The 23683-nt window shown below is 37.4% G+C and overlaps 1 protein-coding gene across 1 annotated transcript in view; it reads right to left on the reverse strand.

Moving 5' to 3' along the window:
• IL1RAPL1 (interleukin 1 receptor accessory protein like 1) overlaps nucleotides 1-23683 on the reverse strand; it is a 1150627-nt gene that overhangs the window by 560364 nt on the left and 566580 nt on the right. Inside the window, exon 3 of the mRNA XM_054566585.1 lies at nucleotides 19028-19307. Coding sequence (XP_054422560.1) covers nucleotides 19028-19307 — 280 coding nt within the window. The remainder of the gene's footprint in view (nucleotides 1-19027; nucleotides 19308-23683) is intronic.

A 23683-nucleotide genomic window follows, 5' to 3' on the forward strand; every position in this document is an offset into this window, starting at 1 on the left:
TATTTTAAAAAAACAAACAAAAAAACCCTATCTCATGCACAGCCTTAATGTACCCAGTTGTCTGTGCCCAGCTCTGAATCCTTTTAGTTGCAATACCACTCTGGCACCAGATCTCTAACAGCCTTCACCATACAGTGATACAGATAATTCCTTATGAGTCTGTCCTTCCTGATTGATTGTGCTGTCTCCAGGCCAATCTGTGTCTTGTTTATTTTTCTTCCTCTCCCTAAACAAAAATGCAGATCTGGTACTCAGATGTTCATTAAATCCTTGTTGAATGTGCAAATAGTTAAAAGAGGACAATATTCCACTTGAATTGCATGTATTTAAAAAGTATGTATGTTTATGTATAGACGTATGTTTGTGTATATATTGTCTAAATAATTTTATTGTTAGATACTGACACACCATTTGAATATATATAGCCTGATATTTGATAATCAGGTACTAGCAATGAATGAACTTTAAAGAAAATTATAGATGTCTTCTGGAAAATAATATTCTTATGTGAGGAACAGAGAAAGGGTCCAGAGAAGTGGACATAAATCTCAGCTAATAGGAAAGTAATCCCAAAGTTAATAATTAAAACCTGTAATGACAAAAATACATTGAGCCCTTTATCTTCTAAAAGCACCATAAAAACTATAATTCTTTTAACATCACAGGTCTAGTTACCGCTCAGAGCAAATAAGTCTACAGGCCTCTCCCATTGACACAAAAGAGAGAATTCAGAGATTCCGATTTTATGGCCTTGTTAAACCAGGGAAGCTACAAACAGCCTTGCTGATGAGGAAATTATGGCAATTACCAAAATTGTCAAGGGAAGGTATGACAATATATAAAAATTTCGTGGCTTGACATTAAGATCAAAAATTAATATTCATGATAAACATCGGAGCCAAGGACATAGAACTTTGCACTCCAGAGTTAAAGGTCTTCAATTCTAATTTTAGAGTAGTCATTAAGTACTGTTTAGACAAACAAAAATGTTATTTCCTCCAGGGGGACTATTAGGGTAAAGAGAGAGCTGTCACACTTACTTAACTAATAAAAAAAAATTCAGAGATCAAGAAAGTTTGATATTTTCACATTTTTACTTTGTAAATCAAAGCCTTTGTACAGAAATCCATGGCAGCAATTCTCATTAGAAGTACAATTACTTGGAAATTCCAATTTAGGAACTAGAACATTTCCATTCTTTTGTACAAGATATCTACATGGCATTTTTACACTGTGTCAACAAGGTTAACACACAGGCTGTTACTCTGCACACTACTGGTTTCCTTAATTAAGAAGTTTCCGAAGGTTGAATAATCTGCAGGGCTCATTCATTTGAAGATCACAACAGTGGAATCTGCAAGGCGCCCTGCTATGTCTTTACTACCTATGACTCCATTGTAAATTAAATTTAGATGAAGAGGTAAATAGTCTTTGTAAAAGCACTAACTACAGAGTACATCTTTAACATTTCAGAAGGATGATGCATTTTTTATATTAAATCTTCTGATATTTTAGAAGGAGGTATAGAACTTGTATTCATTCACTTTCAATCTACTACAGGCTGGGGACTATGTCAGGTGCTGGGTGTCCTCCATCAAGAGACTCTTCATACATTTATTATTGTATAAAGCACCTTGTTATTCCTGAATTTGTATGAAATATTATAATTCTCTTAAATGGATCTCAAAGTTAATGTGGATCAGAAAAACTGGATGCATGTTGAACTGTCAGATTTTTTAGTCCTTGCTTCTTCAGAAATTCTGATTTTTAATGGGTATATGGTAGGATCCAGGATTTTTTAAAAAAAATTAAATTTATTGGGTGAGATTGGTTCATTGCAGGACACTTTTAAAACTAGCACTTGTTTCATCTAATTACACATCAGACCATAATTTGAGAAACTTTGAGCAGCAGTTTTCAGTGTCGTTTTGTTGTTGTTGTTGTTGTTGTTTTTTGAGGGGGTCATATTTCCCTTAAAAGATGTTAGAAAAACTCTCTAAGTGTTTTAAATTAATATCTCTATTTTGGAACATTTAAGGTAAGTTTATTTATTAATAGGAGGGAGAATATATTAAATATTATTAAAACTGAAATAAGATAATTGCAATAAATATTTAATGGCTTCATTTGATGAAACAGGCTTTAACTGTTTTTCTGGGGGGGAGTTAATGCATATTAAATATGAAAGAAAACACATACAATTTATTTCTGGGCTTTATCAAATGCATCTTAAAAATATGATAGTTCAATAAAACATTCCAATTACATCTAAATCAGTAGCACTACTATATATTGCTTTGGTTGTTCTGAATTAAGAATATAATAATTTGGATTTAGCTTCAAACTTATCAGAAATACTGTAAGGCAGGCAGGAGAGGAGGACCTATAAGTTTAAGTGGCTTTTATTCTTCAAAGCAACGTTTCAGACTATCCCTTTGTTTGGCAGCTCAGTCCATTTGTATTTGGGGCAATACAGCATAGTGTGGTTTGGGAAGGGAGAGAGGTGTGCCTTTTTAATTTAATTTAATTTTATTTTATTATTATTATTTTTTTGGCAAAGTGAAAGAGGTGCCATTATGGGTTACCAGGCAATAGAGTACAAATGGAAGTGGAGGCTCTGAAGATGAATTCCATTCAAACTCCCTTTGTGGCACATCCCTTAGAAACTGTTTGTGTAACTCCAGAAAAACTTGGTTTTCAGCTGAAAGAGTGCAGCTCTGAGGCGCAGCCTATACACCAAGTGGACTGGGTCAGCCTATTAGCTGATCATAAGGCACTCCGTTCTCGTTCTTCTGTTTTCTCATCATCATCATCATCATCATCATCATCATTTTTCTTTATGTGGGGTGATATTGGTTAATAAACTTATATACACTTCAAGTGTACCTTTCTGTGATACGTGATCTGTATATGGCGTGTCGCCCACCACCCAAAGTTAAAGCATCTTCCAGCACCATGTATTTCACCCCCTTTTCCCTTTACTCCCCCAACCGTCCTTCGGTGTGGTTACCACCACACTGCTGTCCGTGTCTATGAATTTTTGTGTATTTTTCTTGTTTTCTTCTTCTTCCTTCTTCCTTCTCCTTCTTTTTTTTTCGGCTTTCAGTTTTATATCCAGGGTACCAGTAATTACTGTGTGAAAGGCTTTTTCTTTTTCCCCCCAGAATAGACTTCCTGCTCCGGGAGGAGGGTAGTCTGCCTGAATTCACTGCTGTGCTCCCATTGGCTAGCCCAGCAGTGCGCGTAGAGTAGATGTTTAATTACCTACTGGGAATGTCACTCAATTCAGAATGAAGACAGTCGCAGAAATTACTCGCCAAATCAGACACATTTGCTTAGATGCAACTAATTCCCAAACTTTTTTGTAACAAATAATATTCTTGTTCACATGCAAATTAGTGACTAGTTTACCATTTGGTGGACTGGTTTATAGAGTCAAGACCAGGAAGGCAGCCTAATCCTCAATATTTAAGATATATGGGGTAACAATTAGTTGTCAGATTATTTTAATAATTCTCCAAATACAATAGCCATCAAGAATGAATTGAAATGATAACTGTGTAAAAACATTATTTATTTGAAGCAAATAGAGGGAGGTCTGCCTGAAATATCAAAAGAAATGTCAATTATAAAATCTTTTTAAAAACTTTACAGAGGAGTAGTTGACAAATATAATTGCATATATTGAGAGTGTATAATGTGAAGGTTCCATATACATATACGTTGTGGGATGAGTACCAACATCAAGATACTCAACACCTTCATCACCCAATTATAAAATCTTGTTAAAGAAATGCATTTTTGTGAGCGTTGCTGATCATGAAAGCAGAGGATCGAGCTTGATTTTCAGTATTACCAAATATCAGTGTTGTGGTCTAATATCCTTTCCACATCTACATTATATGATTCCAGGCAAAATAGCTAAAGCAGTCAATAACTCTAAAAAATAGCCAAGAGTGGCTTGACGTTACCATCTCAAAACAAAGCTAAGATCCACATATAATAATTTAAAATTATGTAACATTACAAATTTAGTTCTGTTTCATTAGAACCGTGGAGTAACCTTGTGAATGGAAACGTGTGTTAAGAATGGCAGAGTATAAAGTTTTGCAGTCTGGACCTTGTCAAACCCTGAATTTTTCATAAAAGTTTAGAAATGCCTATCTTACCACCCTTTGGCATGAGAGAATAAATGATTTTGCGTAAGCCATTTTTCTATATTATGAAGTATAATTCATATTATTCCTTTAAAATGATGTTTATTTCTTTGGTTCTTTTTTGGCTTTGGAACAATACAAGGCATTTTCCTAAAACCACTAGATCTTATTTCAAATGTTACTCACCCACTCCATAACCTTGACTCTCTTATAGGACTGTCTTTTATGACATTCATGGGAAAAATGGATAGTTCCGGATCTATAATTGTGAGATATAATGAAATCAGTTAAATGCTTATTCAATTACCTCTTCTAAGTTTTTGTTTTATAACCTCAGATTCTATATCATAAAGCAGTTACTAAATGGAGACCTGCCAGCAAACCAGAAATGCCACTAAAACTTGTAGAAATCTAGGCCAGAGTGAACTGATAAGAAAAGTCATACTGACTGTTCACCTAAGATTTGGGAAAGATGAATATAAGGAGTTTGTATGCCTGCAGACCTCTCCTTTTAATCATTCAAATACTTAGAGAAAAACAATGAAGGGGTAATTCTATTTAAGAGTTTCCTAGTATAATGGCTTAAAGTCAAGGCAATTTGATTTCTCAAGGCCTTGAGAATTTTTGGTGAAAAAGTTCAGGTTTGTACAGGAAAAACTTTAAGATGTGCCTCCTGCTGCCCCTTTTCCTTTTATTTATTTCCCATAGCAACATCAAATCAGACTTAATAGATCCAATCAAACATCATCTCTGATGTATTTTTAACTTCCAAAAGTGATCTTGAATCTTTTTCTCCTTGCTATCCCTACCATGAATATTCTAACCATAGTCCCCACTGCTTCATGCCTTAAGTTTTGTAAAAAATGTGTTGCCTGTATTCCATGTTTCAATTTCTCTAAATATTCACACACTTGCTCCAAGACAATTCCAGAAAAAAAAACTGCTTTCAGTTTCCCATTCTCTGTTTGATACCTTTAATTACTTCTTAGCACCTGTTTTACCATTCTTTATAGCTATCCTTCTCACTATAACCTACAAAAACTCCATTTTCCAACAAAAACGATCTATTCATTTTATTAGGAATAGATTGTGGCTTTTTTTTCTTAACAACAGCAGTTTCTATTGTTGGCTTAACTATTTGCAGTTTGCAAAGCATTTTCCAGATTAGAGGTTGGCAAACTACAGCCTGCAGTCTAAATCCATCCCACCACCAGTTTCTGCAAATAAACTTTTATTGGAACACAAACACCCCCATTAGTTCATATATGGACTATGGATCTGACCTGGTACAACAGCAGCATTGAGTTTTTGGAACAGAGGCTAAAATGTTCACCACCTAGCTTTTTACAAAGTTTCCAACCCCTCTTCTGGGTCTTTTATTTTTTAAAGCCTCCTCTTTTTTAAAAAGGCTTTTCTTTTCTCTCTTTTTTAGAGAGTGGGGAAGGGAGGGGGAAAGAGAGGCAGAGAAACATCAGTTGGTTGACTCCCACATGCCCCCAACTGGCGACCTGGCCAGGAACCCGGGCATCTGCTCTAGCCAGGAACCCGGGCATATGCTCTGACCAGGAATTGAACTGGTGACCTTTTGGTTTGCAGGACAATGCCCAACCCACTAAGCCAAACCAGTCAGGGCCTCTTCTAGACCTTTGCTTTATTTCTTTTATACTAGTCTTCATGAGACTTTTCTGAAAGAGACACCTCTCTCCATTACACTTTCCCTAGCCATGTATTTATTTTCCCAAGTACTGCTCAAATCACAGGCCCTTTATGAGCTCTTCTAAGAACAAGCAGTCCCTTTATTGCCTGTGCTACATTCACTGAGATTATTGTTCATATTTTCTAGTTGAGAAGCACACACAGAATTAGACTTAGAAAGAGACTTGGATAATCTTAGCTTCATATTCAATTTGTTCACGTTTCCTAAACTTTGTTGATGGGCTGCTATGACTTTCTTAGGCCTACTGGCTTTATCTTTGCTTACTGTACCAACATTAGCAGTGAGCACATTATAAATATTGAAAAGGATGCATTATATATGGCAAAATATGATGCCTTTTCTTGGAGAATATTTTTTACAAATAAAGAAAACTTAAAAATCGCAGTATAAAATAACCACCAATAAAGTTATGCTGGATTATCAGTGACCTGCATGTCTGGCACATATTTTTTGCAATTTAAGTAGTTCTTCATGATAATTATCAATTACGTTATATCATAGAGTTTTAGTAATGTAAGTGAACTGTGATAAATATACTTGCTATATCCATGACCAAAAAGGGCTCATAGTGATTTATTTTACCTAAAATTAAAAAAAAAAACAAAAAAAAACAGGAAAATACATAAGAACTCAAAATTAAACTTTATTTACCAAACAACTTTTAAAAAATGTACCCTTCTGAGTAGCCTGACTAATTCATATTAAACTGCCACTCTTTTGGAGAAAAATTGATGTCTCTGTCTTCCCCGAACATGACACCATGGATTTCAAAGAGTTCTCAAAGCTCTCTCTCTCTCTCACAGGACTTAGAAAGATAAGACAAAGCTTTTCTTAATCCAGTTACCTAAGAAACTACCCTATCGTCACACTAGCAGAATTTATTTCATCTTCTTAGCTAAAACTCAGTCAATTGAATAGGCAATTCACACAGCGCTTGTCTTTTATTCCCGTCAATTGGGTTTGGTGTTTCTGAAAAGAAAGCATTCAGAAAGATAGCAATCTGGCTAATTATGGCCCTGTACAAAAATAGTTAGATCTTTTAGAAAATGCCTTCATGTCTCAAACATGGAAAGAAGGCTAAACTTAGTATCTGTTCTAGGTTGATCAAAATCTCTTTGAAGCCTATTGTGTCAAGAAATGCAGGTTCTCACCAAAAGAGCATAGAAAGAGTGCCTGATGGGCAGTTCTGCAATTTTAACTATTCATCCATAGCAGAATCTGCATCCAGACATGAAACTTGATTTTAAAGACTTCCAAATGCATATAGGTTTTTGTTTAAGGGCTAGCTTATGTAGGTTTAATTGTTTTTTTTTATAACCTATAAATTACACCTGATATTTTCAAGGGTATACTCTGGTTTCAATTAAGAGAGGTAGTTTAATAATTAGGAAACCAAGACTGTGGAACTAGTTTAGGTCCATGGAACATATACGCATAGGATCACTAAAATTTCTGGGTAGGATATAACACATTTATATGGACTTTTATATACTTTTCCTTAGTGTGTAAATCTTTAATAATTTCTAAAACTATTCTAGCATTATTTATCCTTTCAACCATGAATGATTTGATTTTTAAACAATAACATAAAACAATAGCAAATATTAAAATTGCATTCTATCATGCCGATTAAAATTAATGACAAATTATTTATACTATAGTTATAGCGGTTACTTGTTATGGGTCTTTAAGGCCTAAAATAGTATTATTTTACACTTCCACCTTATGACACGGGAGATATATTGCAGAAAGGGAATAAAACAAACTGCCTTTGGAATACTAAACATCGTGATGTAATATAAGCAGTTCATTATTTGCTCTACATTCATTGAGATTATTGTTCATATGTTTTAGTTGAGAACCACATGCAAAATTAAACTTAGAAAGAGCCTTTCATAATCTTAGCTTCATATTTAACTTGTTGACCAAAAGTAGAATTTTTTTTTAATTTTCCCATGGAAAAGTATAAGAATCAGAAAATGGTATAATGTTGGCTATAGCCATGTCTTCCACAATGTATTCTAAGAACACTAACTCTAATCACTAAATATTCCATTCAGCAACTATTTTTTGGATGTCTTTTCTGTGACAAACACTATCCCACACTGATTCTGAGTGGAAAACATATCGACGATAATAAATTGGGGATACAATGCATACTCTACCACCCAGAGAATGTAGCTAAGAGGGTCAATGAGACATACCCTAAAACTAGCCAGGCAAAGGAATATCTAAGAAACTTTGGTACACTGTCTTCTAGCACCCTGACTTGAGCACCAGAGTAGAGAGACATCTGTCTTAAAGAAATTTGTGCGTATGGCTTCTGCTTAATGGAGTGGATTACAGTATTATACATAAAAGGCTCACAGCAGTTTAAAGAGCCATACAAGCTTCGACTGTACTAAAAGAGACACATCATGTTCAAATTAAACAGAGGTTTCTGAGTACTTAACTTTCTATGGAAAAAAAGATGAACCCAAGAGCTACAGAAAACCACGCCTAATAGGCAGAACTGGATCCTAATCAAGAAACTGGTGATATGAGCCCAGCATTATTTCAGCATTGCTATGAGCCAGTGACAGTTTCTGCATATCCCATCCCCAACTCCATCCCATTTTATTTTATTTTATTTTATTTTAAATTTATTTATTTTTTAAATTTATTTACTTTTTAAATACATTTGTCTCTGCCTCCCCCCCACCTCTTTCCCTTGCCCCCTCCCTCCTTCCCTCCCTCAGCTCTTCCCCTTTGGTTTTGTCCATGAGTCCTTGCTATATGTTCCTTGACTTTCCCCTTCCCTTCCCTTTCCCTGCCCCCCCCCCTTCCCTCTTGTCTCTGTTGATTTCTTTTCCTTTCAGTGTTGCTGGTCTTATTTTCCTTGCTTCTTTGCATTGTTGGTTAGGTTCCGCTTATAGGTGAGATCATATGGTATTTGTCTTTCGCCCCCTGGCTTATTTCGCTTAGCATGATGCTCTCCAGTTCCATCCATGCTGTTGCGAAGTTTAGTAGTTCTTTTTTTCTTTCTGCTGCGTAGTATTCCATTGTGTATATGTACCATTACTTTTTGATCCAGTCATCTACTGATGGGCATTTAGGTTGCTTCCAACACCTGGCTATTGTAAATTGTGCTGCTATGAACATTGAGGTGCATAGGTTCTTTTGTATTGGCGTTTTGGTGTTTTCAGGGTATAGTCCCAGCAGGGGAATCGCTGGATCAAAAGGCAGTTCCATGTTCAGCTTTCTGAGGAAATTCCACACTGCTTTCCACAGTGGCTGCACCAGTCTGCATTCCCACCAACAGTGGACTAGGGTTCCCTTTTCTCCACAGCCTCGCCAGCACCTGTTGTTTGTGGATCTGTTTATGATGGCCATTCTGACCGGTGTGAGGTGGTACCTCATGGTGGTTTTGATCTGCATTTCTCTGATGGCTAGTGATGCTGAGCATCCTTTCAAATGCCTCTGGGCCCTCTGTATCTCCTCCTTAGAAAAGCATCTGCCCAGGTCCTTTGCCCATTTTTTGATTGGATCGTTTGTTTTCTTGGAGTAGAGTCGAGTGAGTTCTTTATATATCTTGGAGATCAAACCCCTATCTGATGTATCATTAGCAAATATATTTTCCCATACGGTTGGCTCCCTTTTCATTTTGCTGATGTTTTCTTTTGCCGTGCAGAAGCTTCTTATTTTGATGAGGTCCCACTTGTTTATTCTTTCCTTTATGTCCCTTGCTTTAGGAGACATATCAGTGAAAAAATTGCTGCGTGGGATATCTGAGAGTTTCCTGCCAATGTTCTCCTCTAGGACTTTGATGGTGTTGCGACTTATATTTAAGTCTTTTATCCATCTTGAGTTTATTTTTGTGTATGGTGTCAGCAGATGATCCAATTTCAATTTTTTGCATGTAGCCGTCCAGCTCTCCCAACACCATTTGTTGAAGAGGCTATTATGGCTCCATTTTATGCTTCTGCCCCCTTTGTCAAATATTAGATGCCCATAGAGACCTGGGCTCATTTCTGGGCTTTCTATTCTGTTCCACTGGTCTATGGGTCTGTTCTTGTGCCAGTACCAGATTGTTTTGAGTATGGTAGCTTTGTAGTAGAATTTGATGTCCGGTATTGTGATCCCTCCTACTTTATGTTTCTTTCTCAAAATTGCTGCGGCTATTCGGGGTCGTTTATGGTTCCATATGAATTTTTGAAATGTCTGTTCTATTTCTGTGAAATACGTCATTGGTATCTTAATAGGGATTGCGTTGAATCTATAAATTGCTTTGGGTAGTATGGACATTTTGAGGATATTAATTCTTCCAATCCATGAGCACGGTATATGTTTCCATTTATTTGTGTCTTCCTTAATTCCTTTTCTCAATGTTGTTTAGTTTTCTGCATACAGGTCTTCTGTGTCTTTGGTTAAATTTATGCCTAGGTACTTAATCTTTTTTCTTGCTATATCGAATGGTATTTTTTTTCTGATTTCTTCTTCTTCTATTGCATTGCTGGTGTACAAAAACGCCTTTGATTTCTGAATGTTGACTTTGTATCCTGCTGTTTTGCCAAATTCACTTATTAGGTTGAGGAGTTTTTTGGTAGAGTCTACAGGGTTCTCTATGTACACTATCATGTCATCTCCATCCCATTTTAAATGGGCCTATTTAGGTCATTATCTTATCCCTGTCGACCCTGGTGTGTAAAGGTTAGATACCTTTTTAGCTCACAGAGCTCTGGATTAAGGAGCCCTTCCTGAGCAGTTGCATTCAGGCAACTAAGCATGAAGACCCTCTTTCATGCCTAGAACTGACTTAGCTAATGAGATCCTGGACTTCCAGCCTGACCCTGATGCCATACTAAGGTAAGACTTTAGGTGTGGACAGGAATGGGATGAGTACACTTTCCATAAGTAAGGCCATGGATTATTAGGGGTCAAAGGGCAGACTCTGTTGGGTTGTTACTTTGGTGGTCTCACCAATGAACCATACCTCATGGCATTCAAACACCTGAAAAGTCACCTCCCTGTTAGCTATAGACTTGGCTAATGGGATATTCGTAGGCATGGTGTAAGCAGATGTTTGATATGTGGTTATACATTCTGAGTCACCACATGAAGAGTCTGGGCATCCTGACGGGAAGACGGTTGAAAAGACCACTAGGAGAAAGGGAGGCCCTGAGAATTTGTGGAGAAAGAGAACGGCTCAGCCAAATCTGTATCTTAGTGGATTACAGCCTCAGGCGACTATGGCCAAAATCAGCAGAAGACACCCAGCAGAGTCCAGTCCACGCTGCAGAATCAGGTTCAACTATAATGGTTGTTGTTTTAAGCCCCTTCTTTTGGGAATCTTTTCCCCCCACAGGAGATAACTGAAATGATTATCTTTGGAACAATTCGGGAAAGGTAGAAAGATGGCAAATATATACTGGATCTTCTTCAAGAAACAACTCTTATTCAAAGAGGCAATGAAAAAATGGAATTTTAGATGACAGAAGAATGAAACAGTAAGTAAAATTCATACTTTCACCTGTAAACAGCGGGAAGCCTGGTAAGAACATAGCACAAGGTTCCTACACAGAAAAACTACTAGATGAGCCTGAAATGAAAGGCTGAAGCTGGCTTTTAAAGTCTGTGACAAGCGGTGTCTTCAGACTTCATTTTGCTGTGTTATAAGGCCCAGCAAAGACTTTCAGGTAGAGAAATTAATCTGCGTTTAAAAGATAATCCTGCAGCAGTGTGGAATCCTCACCAAACTAGAAACAACCGGGACGCAGGGACACAATTTAAGAAGACCTGGTCTAAACACAGAAGAGGCTGACAGCTGTCAGAGGGGACAGGGGATTGGGGGGAGGGGGCTGGGTGAAAAAGGCGAAAGGATTAAGCAGTACAAATTGGTAGTTACAAAACCTACGAAGCTGTAAAGTAGAGCATAGTGAACAGGTCAATACCACAATGACTATGTATGGGATCAGGAGGTACTTGAAGCAGCAAGACGACGACTCTATAAAGTACATGATTTTCTAACCACTTTCCTGTACATGTGAAACTAATACAGAATAATACTGAATGTATATTATAATTGAAAAATGAAGAAATATTCAAAATAAAAAAAAAAAAGACATTGCACTCACCGGGAGAATGGAAATTCTATGAACAAGAATAAACTCAAAAGGCATATCTATGGTAAATTGGAAAGATCTTGGTAAACAATGAAGGCAAGGTAGGGGAGATGAAGGAAACAAGTTTAAGTGACAATTTCCTGTGCCACTGAAATGATGATGATCCTATTTACTTAGAAAGGAGGAATCATCTGAGGAAGAGATAGGTTTGTTGAAGTCAGTTTTGAAGTAGATTTTGGTACACTGTTGAATTCAAATTGCCTCTTGGACAAACAGGATAAGAGAACTATTAGGAAATGGAAAATATACCTCTAGTACTTGTGAAAAGATTTGGAATTGCTTTTTCAGTCATCAATAAATATTTGATAAGTGAAGCTACTAGAATAAATGAGGAAAATCAGGAAGCAGTGATTCTGAAGCTGGCTGCACAATAGAAGTATCTGATATCCAGATTTAACTATCTGGAGTAGCACACAGAGAGCAACAGTTTTGAAAGGCTCCCCAGTTAATTCCAAATGCAGCTAAAATGAGAACAACTGATGTAGCAAAATAGAGACAGGAGAAAACAAAATTCTGGTGAACACTAGCATTTAAGAAACATTCAAAGGAAGAGGATCCTAAGGAATTTACTGAGTTATCTACCAGAGAGCTAAGAGTAGAACTGGTGAAGATCAGTTTTAATAAAATCAAGAGATGCTCAGAGGATCTGGCAATTTGAAGTACTCTGGCCTTTGCAAGTATAATTCCATTAGAGAGGCAAAGAAGTTGAACTGTTTTTCATCCTCTCCACTCTACTATTAGGCCCACTCAATGAGTCTTTATTGTGGTTATATTTTTCAGGTCTGCAATTTCCGTTTCTTTCTCTTTTACAACTTGGTTTTCTTTGTTGAGATTTTTCCATTTCTTTCAACTGCTTCAAGAGATTTTATAGTTACTGAAGTATTTTTATGATGGTTGCTTTACTTTTTATTTTTATTTATTTTATCCTCACACACAGACATTTTTTTTCACTGTATTTAGAAAGAGAGGAAAGGAGAGAGCGAACATTGCTGTTAGAGAGAAACATTGATTGGTTGCCTCCCTTACGTGCACTGACCTGGGATCAAACCCACCACCTAAGTATGGGCCCTGATCGGCAATCGAACCCCCAACCTTTCAGTTACGGGACTAAGCTCCAACCAGCTGAGCCACACCAGACAGGGCTGTGATGGTGGCTTTAAAATTTTGTCAGAGAATTCCAACTTCTCATTGATCTCAATGTTGGTATCCATTGATAATCTTTTCTCATTCATGTTGTGATTTTCCTAACTCATGGTATGACCAGTGAGTTTTTTACATTGTATCCTGCACATTTTAGATATTATGAGAATTTGAATACTCTGTAATCTTTTTTTTTCTTTTAAGCAAGCACACCTCCTGGTGAAATGTAACATGAGGGCCTAGTGGCTGTGTATGCTCTGCTTCCTGCTCAGCCCTGCTAACACATTCCTGGTGAAAGTGTCACATTGTCTTGTGACTCCAGCGAGAGAGTAAGCTCACTCCTCGCTGAGCCACACTGACACAGGGAGAAAAGGTGAGACATTGGCTACCAACTGGCCCTGCCTGCCACGATCTCATTCTGCCTTGTGCAGGGTGGAAGCTCTGCTGCTCACTGAGCCCCTCTGACACCAGGGAAGAAGAGTGAAGCAAGCCTAGCAGTGACTACCCTGAACTCTTGATGTCTCAGACGTTCTCACCGCTGCCAGGTAGGGGTGGATGCTCAGGTTGCCCCTAGACCCCACTGACACTATTCTTACAGAGGGATATGCTCTGAAGTTGCACTCCGGGCAAAGGATGGAAAATCAGCCCCCTCTCAGGTGTGCTGAGCCTTTCTCAGGAGGGAATCATATTACTGCTGCCTCTGCTGCCAAGCAGGGGACAGAAGACTGCCTGTGCCAACATTACCTGGCACGGCAATTGCAGCACTATGATCACGTCATTCCTCAAGTCGTGAGGTCCCTAGACAGTCCTTCTTCCCTCCTTTCACAGACAATGCTCGTCTGTTGTGTTATATTGAGCATGTTTTTGTTGTTGTAAGGGGGAGAACTGGGAAGAATGGGGTTACTCGATCTTGGCAAAACCCTGTTGTATCTGAAACCATGATCATAGTATCTATAACAATTTACTGCACACTTGTATGTTCCCTCATGTAAACTACTTGAAGGTAAAAACGGTTAAAAAAAATCTTTGTAATCCTAGCATTAGAGTATTACGTACTAATCAGTAGATGTTTGTTAAATGGATGACTAAATAAAGGGATTTCACTAAGTACCTTTTTATGCAGCTTAACATGTACTTTTGATGACAAAGCATTATTTAGTCTCTAAAGAGAAAATCAAGACTTGGGTAAAGGAACTAGATATTAGAGAGAACATATTATATGACATTTAAAAAATGTTTTTAGAAAGAAATTAACACAAAAATCAATCACATTGCTAACAGTACTACCATTGTATATGTTGAGAACAAAATGAAAAAGATATTGCCATTTACCAACACACCTAAGATAAACGAAATACTTAGGTATAAATGTAACTAAATATGCACAGAATTCTTACGACAAAAACTACAATATGCTGATGAAGAAATCAAAGAACACATTGGGAAATTCAACATAGTAAAGATAAGGGCTTTTCTCCGACAGATCTATACTTTTAATGCAATTCTTATCAATATTGCAGTAAGGACTGTTGTAGACATAGACAAGCTTATACTAAAATGCATATGGAAAGGGAAAGCCCAACAGCAGCTAAAATAGGATAGATATCCTCTTAAAAAATAGGATAAACTGCGAGAACTCACTCTGCTTGATATTTAGTCACACTAGAAAGGAGCACTAACAAAAACAGAGTGGTGTTGACACAGAGATAGATGCACAAACCAAAGGTATACAATAAGAAATCTAGAAATAGACTCACATAAACGTGCCCAACTTATGTTGAATAAATGTGCAAAAGCAATTCCATGATGGAAACAGGTTTTGTTTTGTTTTTTTTTTGTTTTTTTTTAAATTGAATTGTCTTTTATTAGTAGAAGTTTTTTCTTTTTAATCAATCTTAGTTTATTTTTTTTAATTTATTTACTTTTTAAATACATTTGTCTCTGCCTCCCCCCCACCTCTTTCCCTTGCCCCCTCCCTCCTTCCCTCCCTCAGCTCTTCCCCTTTGGTTTTGTCCATGAGTCCTTGCTATATGTTCCTTGACTTTCCCCTTCCCTTCCCTTTCCCTGCCCCCCCCTTGTCTCTGTTGATTTCTTTTCCTTTCAGTGTTGCTGGTCATATTTTCCTTGCTTTTGTTTTTAACAAATGGTTCTGCAGCAGCTGGACATCTATCCAAAAAGCTTTGTCTTGACCCAAATAAATCTTACACATTATAAAACTATTTACTCAAAATGGATCAGAGACAGCTTTAAAATGTAGAGCAACAACATTTTTGGCAAAAAAAAAAAATTTAAGGAAGAATCATCAGGACGTAGGGCTAGGCAAAGAGTTCTTCACACCAAAAGCATGATCCATAAACAGGAAAAATGATCAATTGTACCTCATCAAAATTAAAAAAAAAATTTCTGCAAAAGATCCTGTTGAGGGGATAAAAACCAAACTACAGGTGGGCAGAAAATATTTGCAAACCACATACCCAAAATGAGGCAATTATCTAGAATATATTTTAAAAATTCTCAAAACTTAACAGTAAGAACAGAAGTAATACAACTATAAAATGGGCAAAAGACCTGAACAAACATTTCACTGAAGAAGACAGAAATGGGAACTAGCACATGAAAATATGTTAACCATCATTAGCCTTTAGGGAAATGCAAATTGAAACCACAGTGAGATAGCATGGCACACTGATGGCTACAATGAATTACTGGCAATACCAAATGCTGGAAGGATATGGAGAAACTGGATCACTCATATACTACTGGTGGGAATGTCAAATTTTCCAGACTGTAGTATAATATGATAATTAGGATACTGACATTGATACAGTCAAGATATAGAACAACACTTTCCCCTCAGGGAGCTCTCCTATTCACGTCCACCTTCCTTTCCCATCAATCCCAAACTGCTACTAATCACCGGTCTGTTCTCTGTATCTATTTTTTCCATTCAAGAATGTTATATAAATGCAACTATACAGTATATAACTTTTTGGAAATGGCTCTTTCACTCAACATAAATCCTTTGCATCCATCCGAGTTACTGCATGTGTTCTGTAGTTCGTTTCTGTTTACTGTTGAGCAGTGTTCCATGGTATGGACATTACCAGGGTGTTTATTCATTGATGGACATCTGAGAGCAATCAGGTAAAGGATCCATGACATCTCTCTATATTATTTCTTGCAACTGAATAAGAATCTACAACTACCTCAAAAATAAAAATTGTAGTTAAAAAATTAGGGTGCCAAAAACTTCGTTTGCTACCTTTTGGAGGGGGGCATTAAAATGCTTAGATGTACATGTGAAACTTCTAACAGTGAATAACTCTGAAGAAAGGGATTAAAAAACTGGGGGTCAAGAGCACAGAAAAATTTTCTTTCTTTAGAAAGTAAGGGTACTTTTAAGTGACAGTAAAAGAAAAAACTACATGGTAAAAAAAATACATGGAGCTCTCTTTCATTCACTTTTTCATGAAAAATAAAATAAAAATTAAAGAAGGAGAGAAACTGAATAAAAAGCCAGGTACTATGGAGCAAAGAATTACGAGGTATTATTCTGTCTAAACATGGACACTAAGAGAAGAGTGTAGGAAAGCTCTTATTTACTGCACTGAAAGGAATCTTAGGCATTTCCATTGATTTAAAACATGTAATTGTAAATATTATGGTGTAAATGCAAATTTGCTATACATGAAAAGGCTTATTAAACATTTTCATTGGCAAGTCTAATACCCAGAACACTTATCAGAAAGACTAGAACCTTTGAGTAGAAGCTAACAGGTTTAAACTTCTAAAATTCTTTGAAAGTGGACTATTTAAAAACTCAGGGTGACAGATTTGTGGCCTGATGGCTAACAATGTGCCATAATGTCAGTGACTCAAACAACAGGCCTGGGTTCCCTTACCATCAACGTCAAGTTATGCTGTACTCACGCTGCCGTTTATGATTTTTCAGTCCCATTTTCCAAAGTGGAAAAAGGAGCAACATCAACACTAGCTTCCGAAGTTAGGAATACAATATTTGGAATATTTGAGTATCAGGAATAAAAGTATTTTTGGGAGAGTTTATCACCCTCTCTGGAGTTCCACTTAACACATATACACTTTAAGGTGTTTGTCTTTTAGTTTGACCTTCTGTTAAAATATAGACATAGAAACATATGGCAAATGTCATGGTTTTTGAAACTGTTTGACCTTAAGTTCCTTATTGCAACTCTAAGTGGAGGAACATTTTAATGCAGTTTCTCAGAGCATTGGATCACGGTATATATTTAAACACATTCAAGATTCGCAACCTCAGTGCTTTAAAAATTCAGATTACTGATGTGAACGCATCATTATTTTCCCATCAACAACACATAATGAAATTAAGTGTAGATTGTGGGCATTCAGCTCAATTCTAATCTCAGATAAATGAGGACACACATTTGCTTCTCTTGAAGAATCACCTCTATACATGCATGAAAAATCAGAAATAATGCTCTTTTAAAGGAACATAGCAGATGTGAGTTTCAATCACATTACTATTAGTCAAGTGAGAACAGCCAGTCCAAACAGTACTTTTAACTATACTATTATGGTCATTATTTATCAATGCTCCTACACAATCTCTATTTCTAATAAGAGCCATGATTGAATATACAGGGACTGGTAGACCTGGAGGGAAAGAACAAGACTTGACGAAGAAATGGGGAATTTGTTGTTTCAAAGTCCAGTCCTCTTTTCCTCAAGCACAATTTTCTGTTTAACCTTTTTATGTGGCTTTGAGCTGTTTTAACGCCCTATCACATTTGTAGCCATGACTCAGCATAGAGTCAATTCTTCCAGGTGGCGATGAGGGGGACGCATGATCCTTACAACAGAGGAGTGATAATGGCCAATCAGAATTTCAGAAGTAGAAGTTGAATTCTGATTTGAAAAAGACACTAGGTGACTCTCAGAGCTTCTCCAAATTGAGAATTAACTAAATTAAATTTGCCTTTATTTCTCTTCATAAGCCAAAATACAGAAAGACAAAGAAACAGATTTAAACAGACCCTCTCTGTGCCCATATCCTGCTTTGCCAATGTTTATATAGGATCCACAATCATCCATGCTGTGTGAGATTCACAATCCAGGAAGGGCTAACTTAAACTGAGATCTTATAACTAACTGCTAATGTGTTATACAGATACTGTTTCAATGCATTATCATTAAGCAAACTACACGTGTCTCTTCTGCAAGCGGACAAAGTTGTGTGGATGTGTGGTGAGTTTTTTGGGGGATAAAGGCACATGCTTTATTATTAAAAATTTTGCATTGGCCCTGAAGGACCCAGGTAAATTGTTGTATTGACCCAGAGCATTTAGTTAAGAAAATGATCTGGAACAAAGCGTTCACATTCCCTAACATGGCAATGCTGCCCTCTTACTGCTGTGCACACAGACGCATTACCTAAATCATCTTTGCAGATGTGTGTGAACCAGAGCTATCTGCGCTCTATCTGTCTGTGAAGGGCAATAACAAAACGTTACAACCCATTTAGCAATAAACTGCATCCTTTCTGCAAGTCTTTGCTTACATTTGATTTGCGACATTTCACCTCCTCTATAAATTTTATTTCATAGTCTTTAGTAATTTCTGGCAACATAAGTAGATACCCAGATGGTATCTCTTTTCTCCATAAGCCAGAAATAATGTCTCAATATAAATTCCAATCGCATCTTTTTTGTGATTTAGATTCTAAATTTTAGGAAGCAGCAACACACACAAATATTGAGACAATACCTTAGGTGAAAGGGGTAGCAGCACAATTTAAGTATAAGAAAGCAGCATGCTGTTTGCTTGAGTCAGCAGTAATAGAATTAAAAGAATACCTGATGACACAGGCGTAAAGGCCACTGTCCTGTAGCAACGTTGGCCGGAACCAAATGGAGTCTTCTTCCTTGCTCATTCTACTTCCATCAAAGGCTATTGGCTCTTCAAAGTCTCCAGGACCAGAGCTTTTGTACCACATCAAACTGAGCCCAGCACTTTGGGCTAGGGAGTAATTTGCTCTAATATAACCATAAAAGAGGGCACATTTGATTCGAACGGGCTCTCCCACCAAAACTTGGTATTTCTTGATATCGACAGACCAATCGGTGCATCCATCAGCTGAAGGGAAAAAGAGAGAGAAAGAAAACATTAGAGAAAAGGTAATTACTCCATGTACTCATTATTCACTCAACAAATGTATATATTGAGCATCTAGAATGGACCAGATTCTATTGTAGGCACAGTGGATGCAGCCGCAGGTAAAACTCAGAATGGCTCCGAGAAGCAAGTTACCCTGCTACCAAATGACATATTCAATCACGTCACTTGCTTCCCCTGGAATTTATTCTTATGTTTTATCGGGTGAGGGTGGTTAGTTTATTGCCTTTCTACCCTTCATCTACCTTTTTGCCTGTTCTTTGAAAGTGGATCTGGGCCTTTGAAAGTTTTCTTTTGCCAGCTGGCCCTGAAGCTCTGTTGGTAGAGGGTGCTGAAGAGACATTGCAGAAAGAAGGGTTTGGCTCCATGCTCCTAGCCTGCTTGCTCTAACAAACTTCAAGGCTGCCCCAGCGCCCAGCTCCTGCACAGCCAGGTAGCCAGCAGCTTGGCACATTTTTTTAGCATAACCTCACACGAGACATTTTTCCCTGAACAGCTTTCCCAGGTGCTTTAGAGGGTAAGTTTCTCTCATATTCCAGAGGGCAGATTTCCAAGTTCTGCCAGGAGACACTTCAGTGACTTCTGGCACTCACTAAGCCATGTGCTTTCCCAGTCAGGTTTACCTCTCACTCTGGAGGTGGGAAGATAAGGTCTTTTCCTTGGGCGCTGTATCTCAGCCATAGGGGTAATAGCAGCCTTTATTCTTTCGAGTTGTCTTTTGCTGTGGACTGAATGTTTGTGCCCTCCTCAAATTCATATATTGAAGCTCTAACTCAGAATGAAATCATATTTGGAGGAGGGGTCTTTGGGAGATAAGTAGGTTTAGATAAGTTTGTGAGGGCAAAACCCTCATATACCAGTGCCCCTCTCTGCCTTCTCTCCCTCCCTTTCTCCCTCCCTCCCTTCAGGTGCCCACAGAGGACAGGGCTGCGAGCACAGTGAGAAGATGACCATCCATAAACCAGGAAGGGGGCTCTCACCACAAACCAAATCGGCCAGCACCTTGACCTTAGACTTAGCCTCCAGAGCTATGAGAAAGATTTTTCTCTTGTGTAAGCCACCCAGTCTACAAATCTTTCTTACTACCCAATCCTTCATTATTCCAATACCTTGTTCCATGTCATAATTCCTTATAAAAACTTCCCTTATTCAAGTAAGCGTGTGGCGTTTGTCTCTGATTGGATCCACACCGATAATATCAGGAATAAACATTTTATAGCCAAAGAAGGCAGAAAGCAATACAACTAAAGCGGGTCAAGCTCAGGCAGTGGTGTCACAGCCAAGGACAGAGGAAGATGGTTCTTTGGGTCTGATTTCTGGAAGCGTCAGAGGAAGTATAAAATAGAAACCATGGTGAGCAATGAGGCTAATGGGAGAGGGGGCCGGGTGGGTTTTCTGGGTTATCTGAAAGCACCATCTTCCATATGGCCTCTTAACATCATTTTTTATCAGCCCTCCCTCTGCACGCACACGTGCGCACATACACACAAATTTAACAACAGGTCCCCACAGGAACGTCACTATTAACATCATCAGAGAGTCGTTGTGAATTTCCCCTGCTTAGAGAGGACTGTTGCCCAGTTCTTAGCAAGATAATCAATGTGACAGCTCACAGAATACAAACACTAAGCTGAAGGCAAAACCCAAGAAAAGAGGCCCTCTAATAGCAGTAGCATCTGAGCGTTGCCAGCAGGGTTTAACTCACTGAAGATCAAAAAGGAGGGCAATCTAAAGGGTCTGGGAACAGGATGAATAATGCAGGATTTGAGAGAAGGGAAATGATCAAGATAAAAAGCAAGATATACATTAGGGCAAAGATGGCACATAATCTATGGAATTATCTACATTTCTTATCTTAAAATAATATCTAACATTTAGTGAGCACAAAACATCCATTAAAGCTTTTGAGCTCCTTGATCCCTCCATGCGGAACATTTCTTACCAATGAACTGCGTGCCTGTCTCCTTCCCTTTCTCCAAATATCACCTTCACAAAGAGGCCTTTTCTAACTGCTCTGTCTGAAACACTAGCATCCTCGTCTGCTCACTTGACCCAGATTACGCTTTAATATTTTTCCAGAAAGGTGGGAGGGGTGGGGGAGAGCAACGGGAGAAGAATTGGGACAGCTGTAATTGAACAACATTTAAAAAAAAAAGGAAAGTAAAAAAAAAAAAAAAAGAAGGCGTTATTTGATGTTACACTGTGTACCGCCTTTTTGTTTGCTTTTTATTGCCCCAAAAGAATGTAAGCACCTTCAGGTCAAGAACTTTGTCCTTCTAAACTCAATTTATTATTTTTAAAGATTTTATTTATTTATTTTTAGAGAGAGGGGAAGGGAGGGAGAAAAGAGAGGGAGAGAAACAGCTATGTGGGAGAGAAATGTCAAGGGAGAGAAACATCAAAGGGTTGCCTCTCTCATACCCCCAAATGGGAACCTGGCCCACAACCCAGGCATGTGCTCTGACTGGGAATGAAACCAGCGACCTATTGGTTTGCAGGCCAGTGCTCAATCCATTGAGCCACACCAGCCAGGGCAAAACTCACTTCTTTAGCCCCAGTGTTTCTAACTGTGCTTGCTAACCAGCTCAACACACATGTAGACAATGAATGAATGAAGGACTGAATAAATAACAACTAAATATTACAAATGAAGAAATTCAGAATTCCTGGGATTTTCACCCACCTATGCTTGATCCTCATATTCATTCTCCCTACCATAGTATTGTTTCCTGATAAATGTATTTTGACTTCACAACATTCTTTAACTTGGATTGATTTCAACTACCAAATTGTTGTCTAAGGTTCCTATTAAATATCTGTATTAGATACTGTCTAGAGAGCCAATGTTGTGGAAGCTTGAGGGACATCATCAATGTCCTAGTCATTGTCATCATTCCTGGCACACGACATTTCACAGGATGACAAAACTGTACACCAACAGAGATGTCAAGGTTATTTAACTGCATGTGATATTTATTAACACAATTTTATACATTTGACTCATTATATAAAATTAATCCTTGGTGGGATTTTCTTTAAAAGAGTTGCGTTTCTGGTGATAAGCATTATCTTGTTTTACCACTACATGAATTACAGTATAATTCTAGCATCGAGTAACTGAGGCCATCTGTCACAGAGATAGTGCTGCCAGTGAAAAAGCAGAAACACCTTCAAGGTAGCAGTATAAATAGGAAGATAAAATGCCTCAAAGGCCCAGGAGATTTGTAAGATAAAGTAAAATGCTTGAAGCTAAAGGCAAAAATATTTAGTCTAGAAAGTTAGTAACAAATTAGATCAAGACAAAAGAGTGAGATTTGTGTTGAGGATAGAGATATTAATACAAACTTTCAGAACATGCTTACTGAAAAAGAAAGTTGAAAGAAAACTACAAGTATTATGGAAAATTAGAATTGTTCAGTACTTAACTGTTGATCAAGGAAAAAGTTTCAAAGAGCTAACAGTCACTTGCCAAAGGCAGAGGTGAAGTGAAGAAATAACAGCACCTTATATATCATTTCTCTATCACAGACACTTTATATTCACTTAATATGGAACCAGATGTAGGATGTCTGGCTTAGAAAATTTTATTACCATTAAACTAAATGCATGATGTGCAAAATAAAATATAAAATTATTAACATGTTGTAATACTTTTGGGGGTAAAGATGGCAAAAAATACAAAGAACAGTTGAAGATATTTTGAAATTATTTAGGTAAACACCTAAATAACTAAAGGGATTATGGCTTTTTCCAATAATTAAATGAAAACATTTAATTAAATGAAATAAATGATAAGTGATATTGTTTCCTTTGTTAACATTTTGCCTTATTTGCATACTTACTATGTGTTTGTACCACATATTTCCCTAAATCATCTGAAAATAAGTTAAAGCAGAGACAATAACATCGCATCCCTAAATACTTCAGTATGCATGTCCTTATGTATATGGATAAAGACATTTTTCTTATATAGCCACAAAGTACTTTTTAAATCTTGTGAAGTGGGGCAAATCTCAAGACAGAGGGACAGATATTTCAGAGCTCAGATCTAAACAGAAAATTTAAGAAATTAAAACTTAACTCTTGATAACCGGCATTGCTACTCATCTGTTCAGTTTGGCCTTACTTCAGCACTGAAGCTCTGTTGGCTTGGAAACAAACATTCCAAAAGTTTATTCCTACACAATGTAAGTTCCATTATGGAAGTTGCCAGGTAACCTTTATTGTTATTAATTTTAAAATTACCATGAGGTAATTATGTAAGCCAGTAGCATTTAATCAGCTTTTCTATTGATCAGAATAAAAGTTCATCCCACAAGCCTCTCTCAGGAAGTCTG

The sequence above is a fragment of the Pteronotus mesoamericanus genome, unplaced genomic scaffold, assembly GCF_021234165.1.
Source record: "Pteronotus mesoamericanus isolate MK-2021 breed Mesoamerican mustached bat unplaced genomic scaffold, CSHL_Meso_final contig_173, whole genome shotgun sequence".
NCBI classification, from domain to species: Eukaryota; Metazoa; Chordata; class Mammalia; order Chiroptera; family Mormoopidae; genus Pteronotus; species Pteronotus mesoamericanus.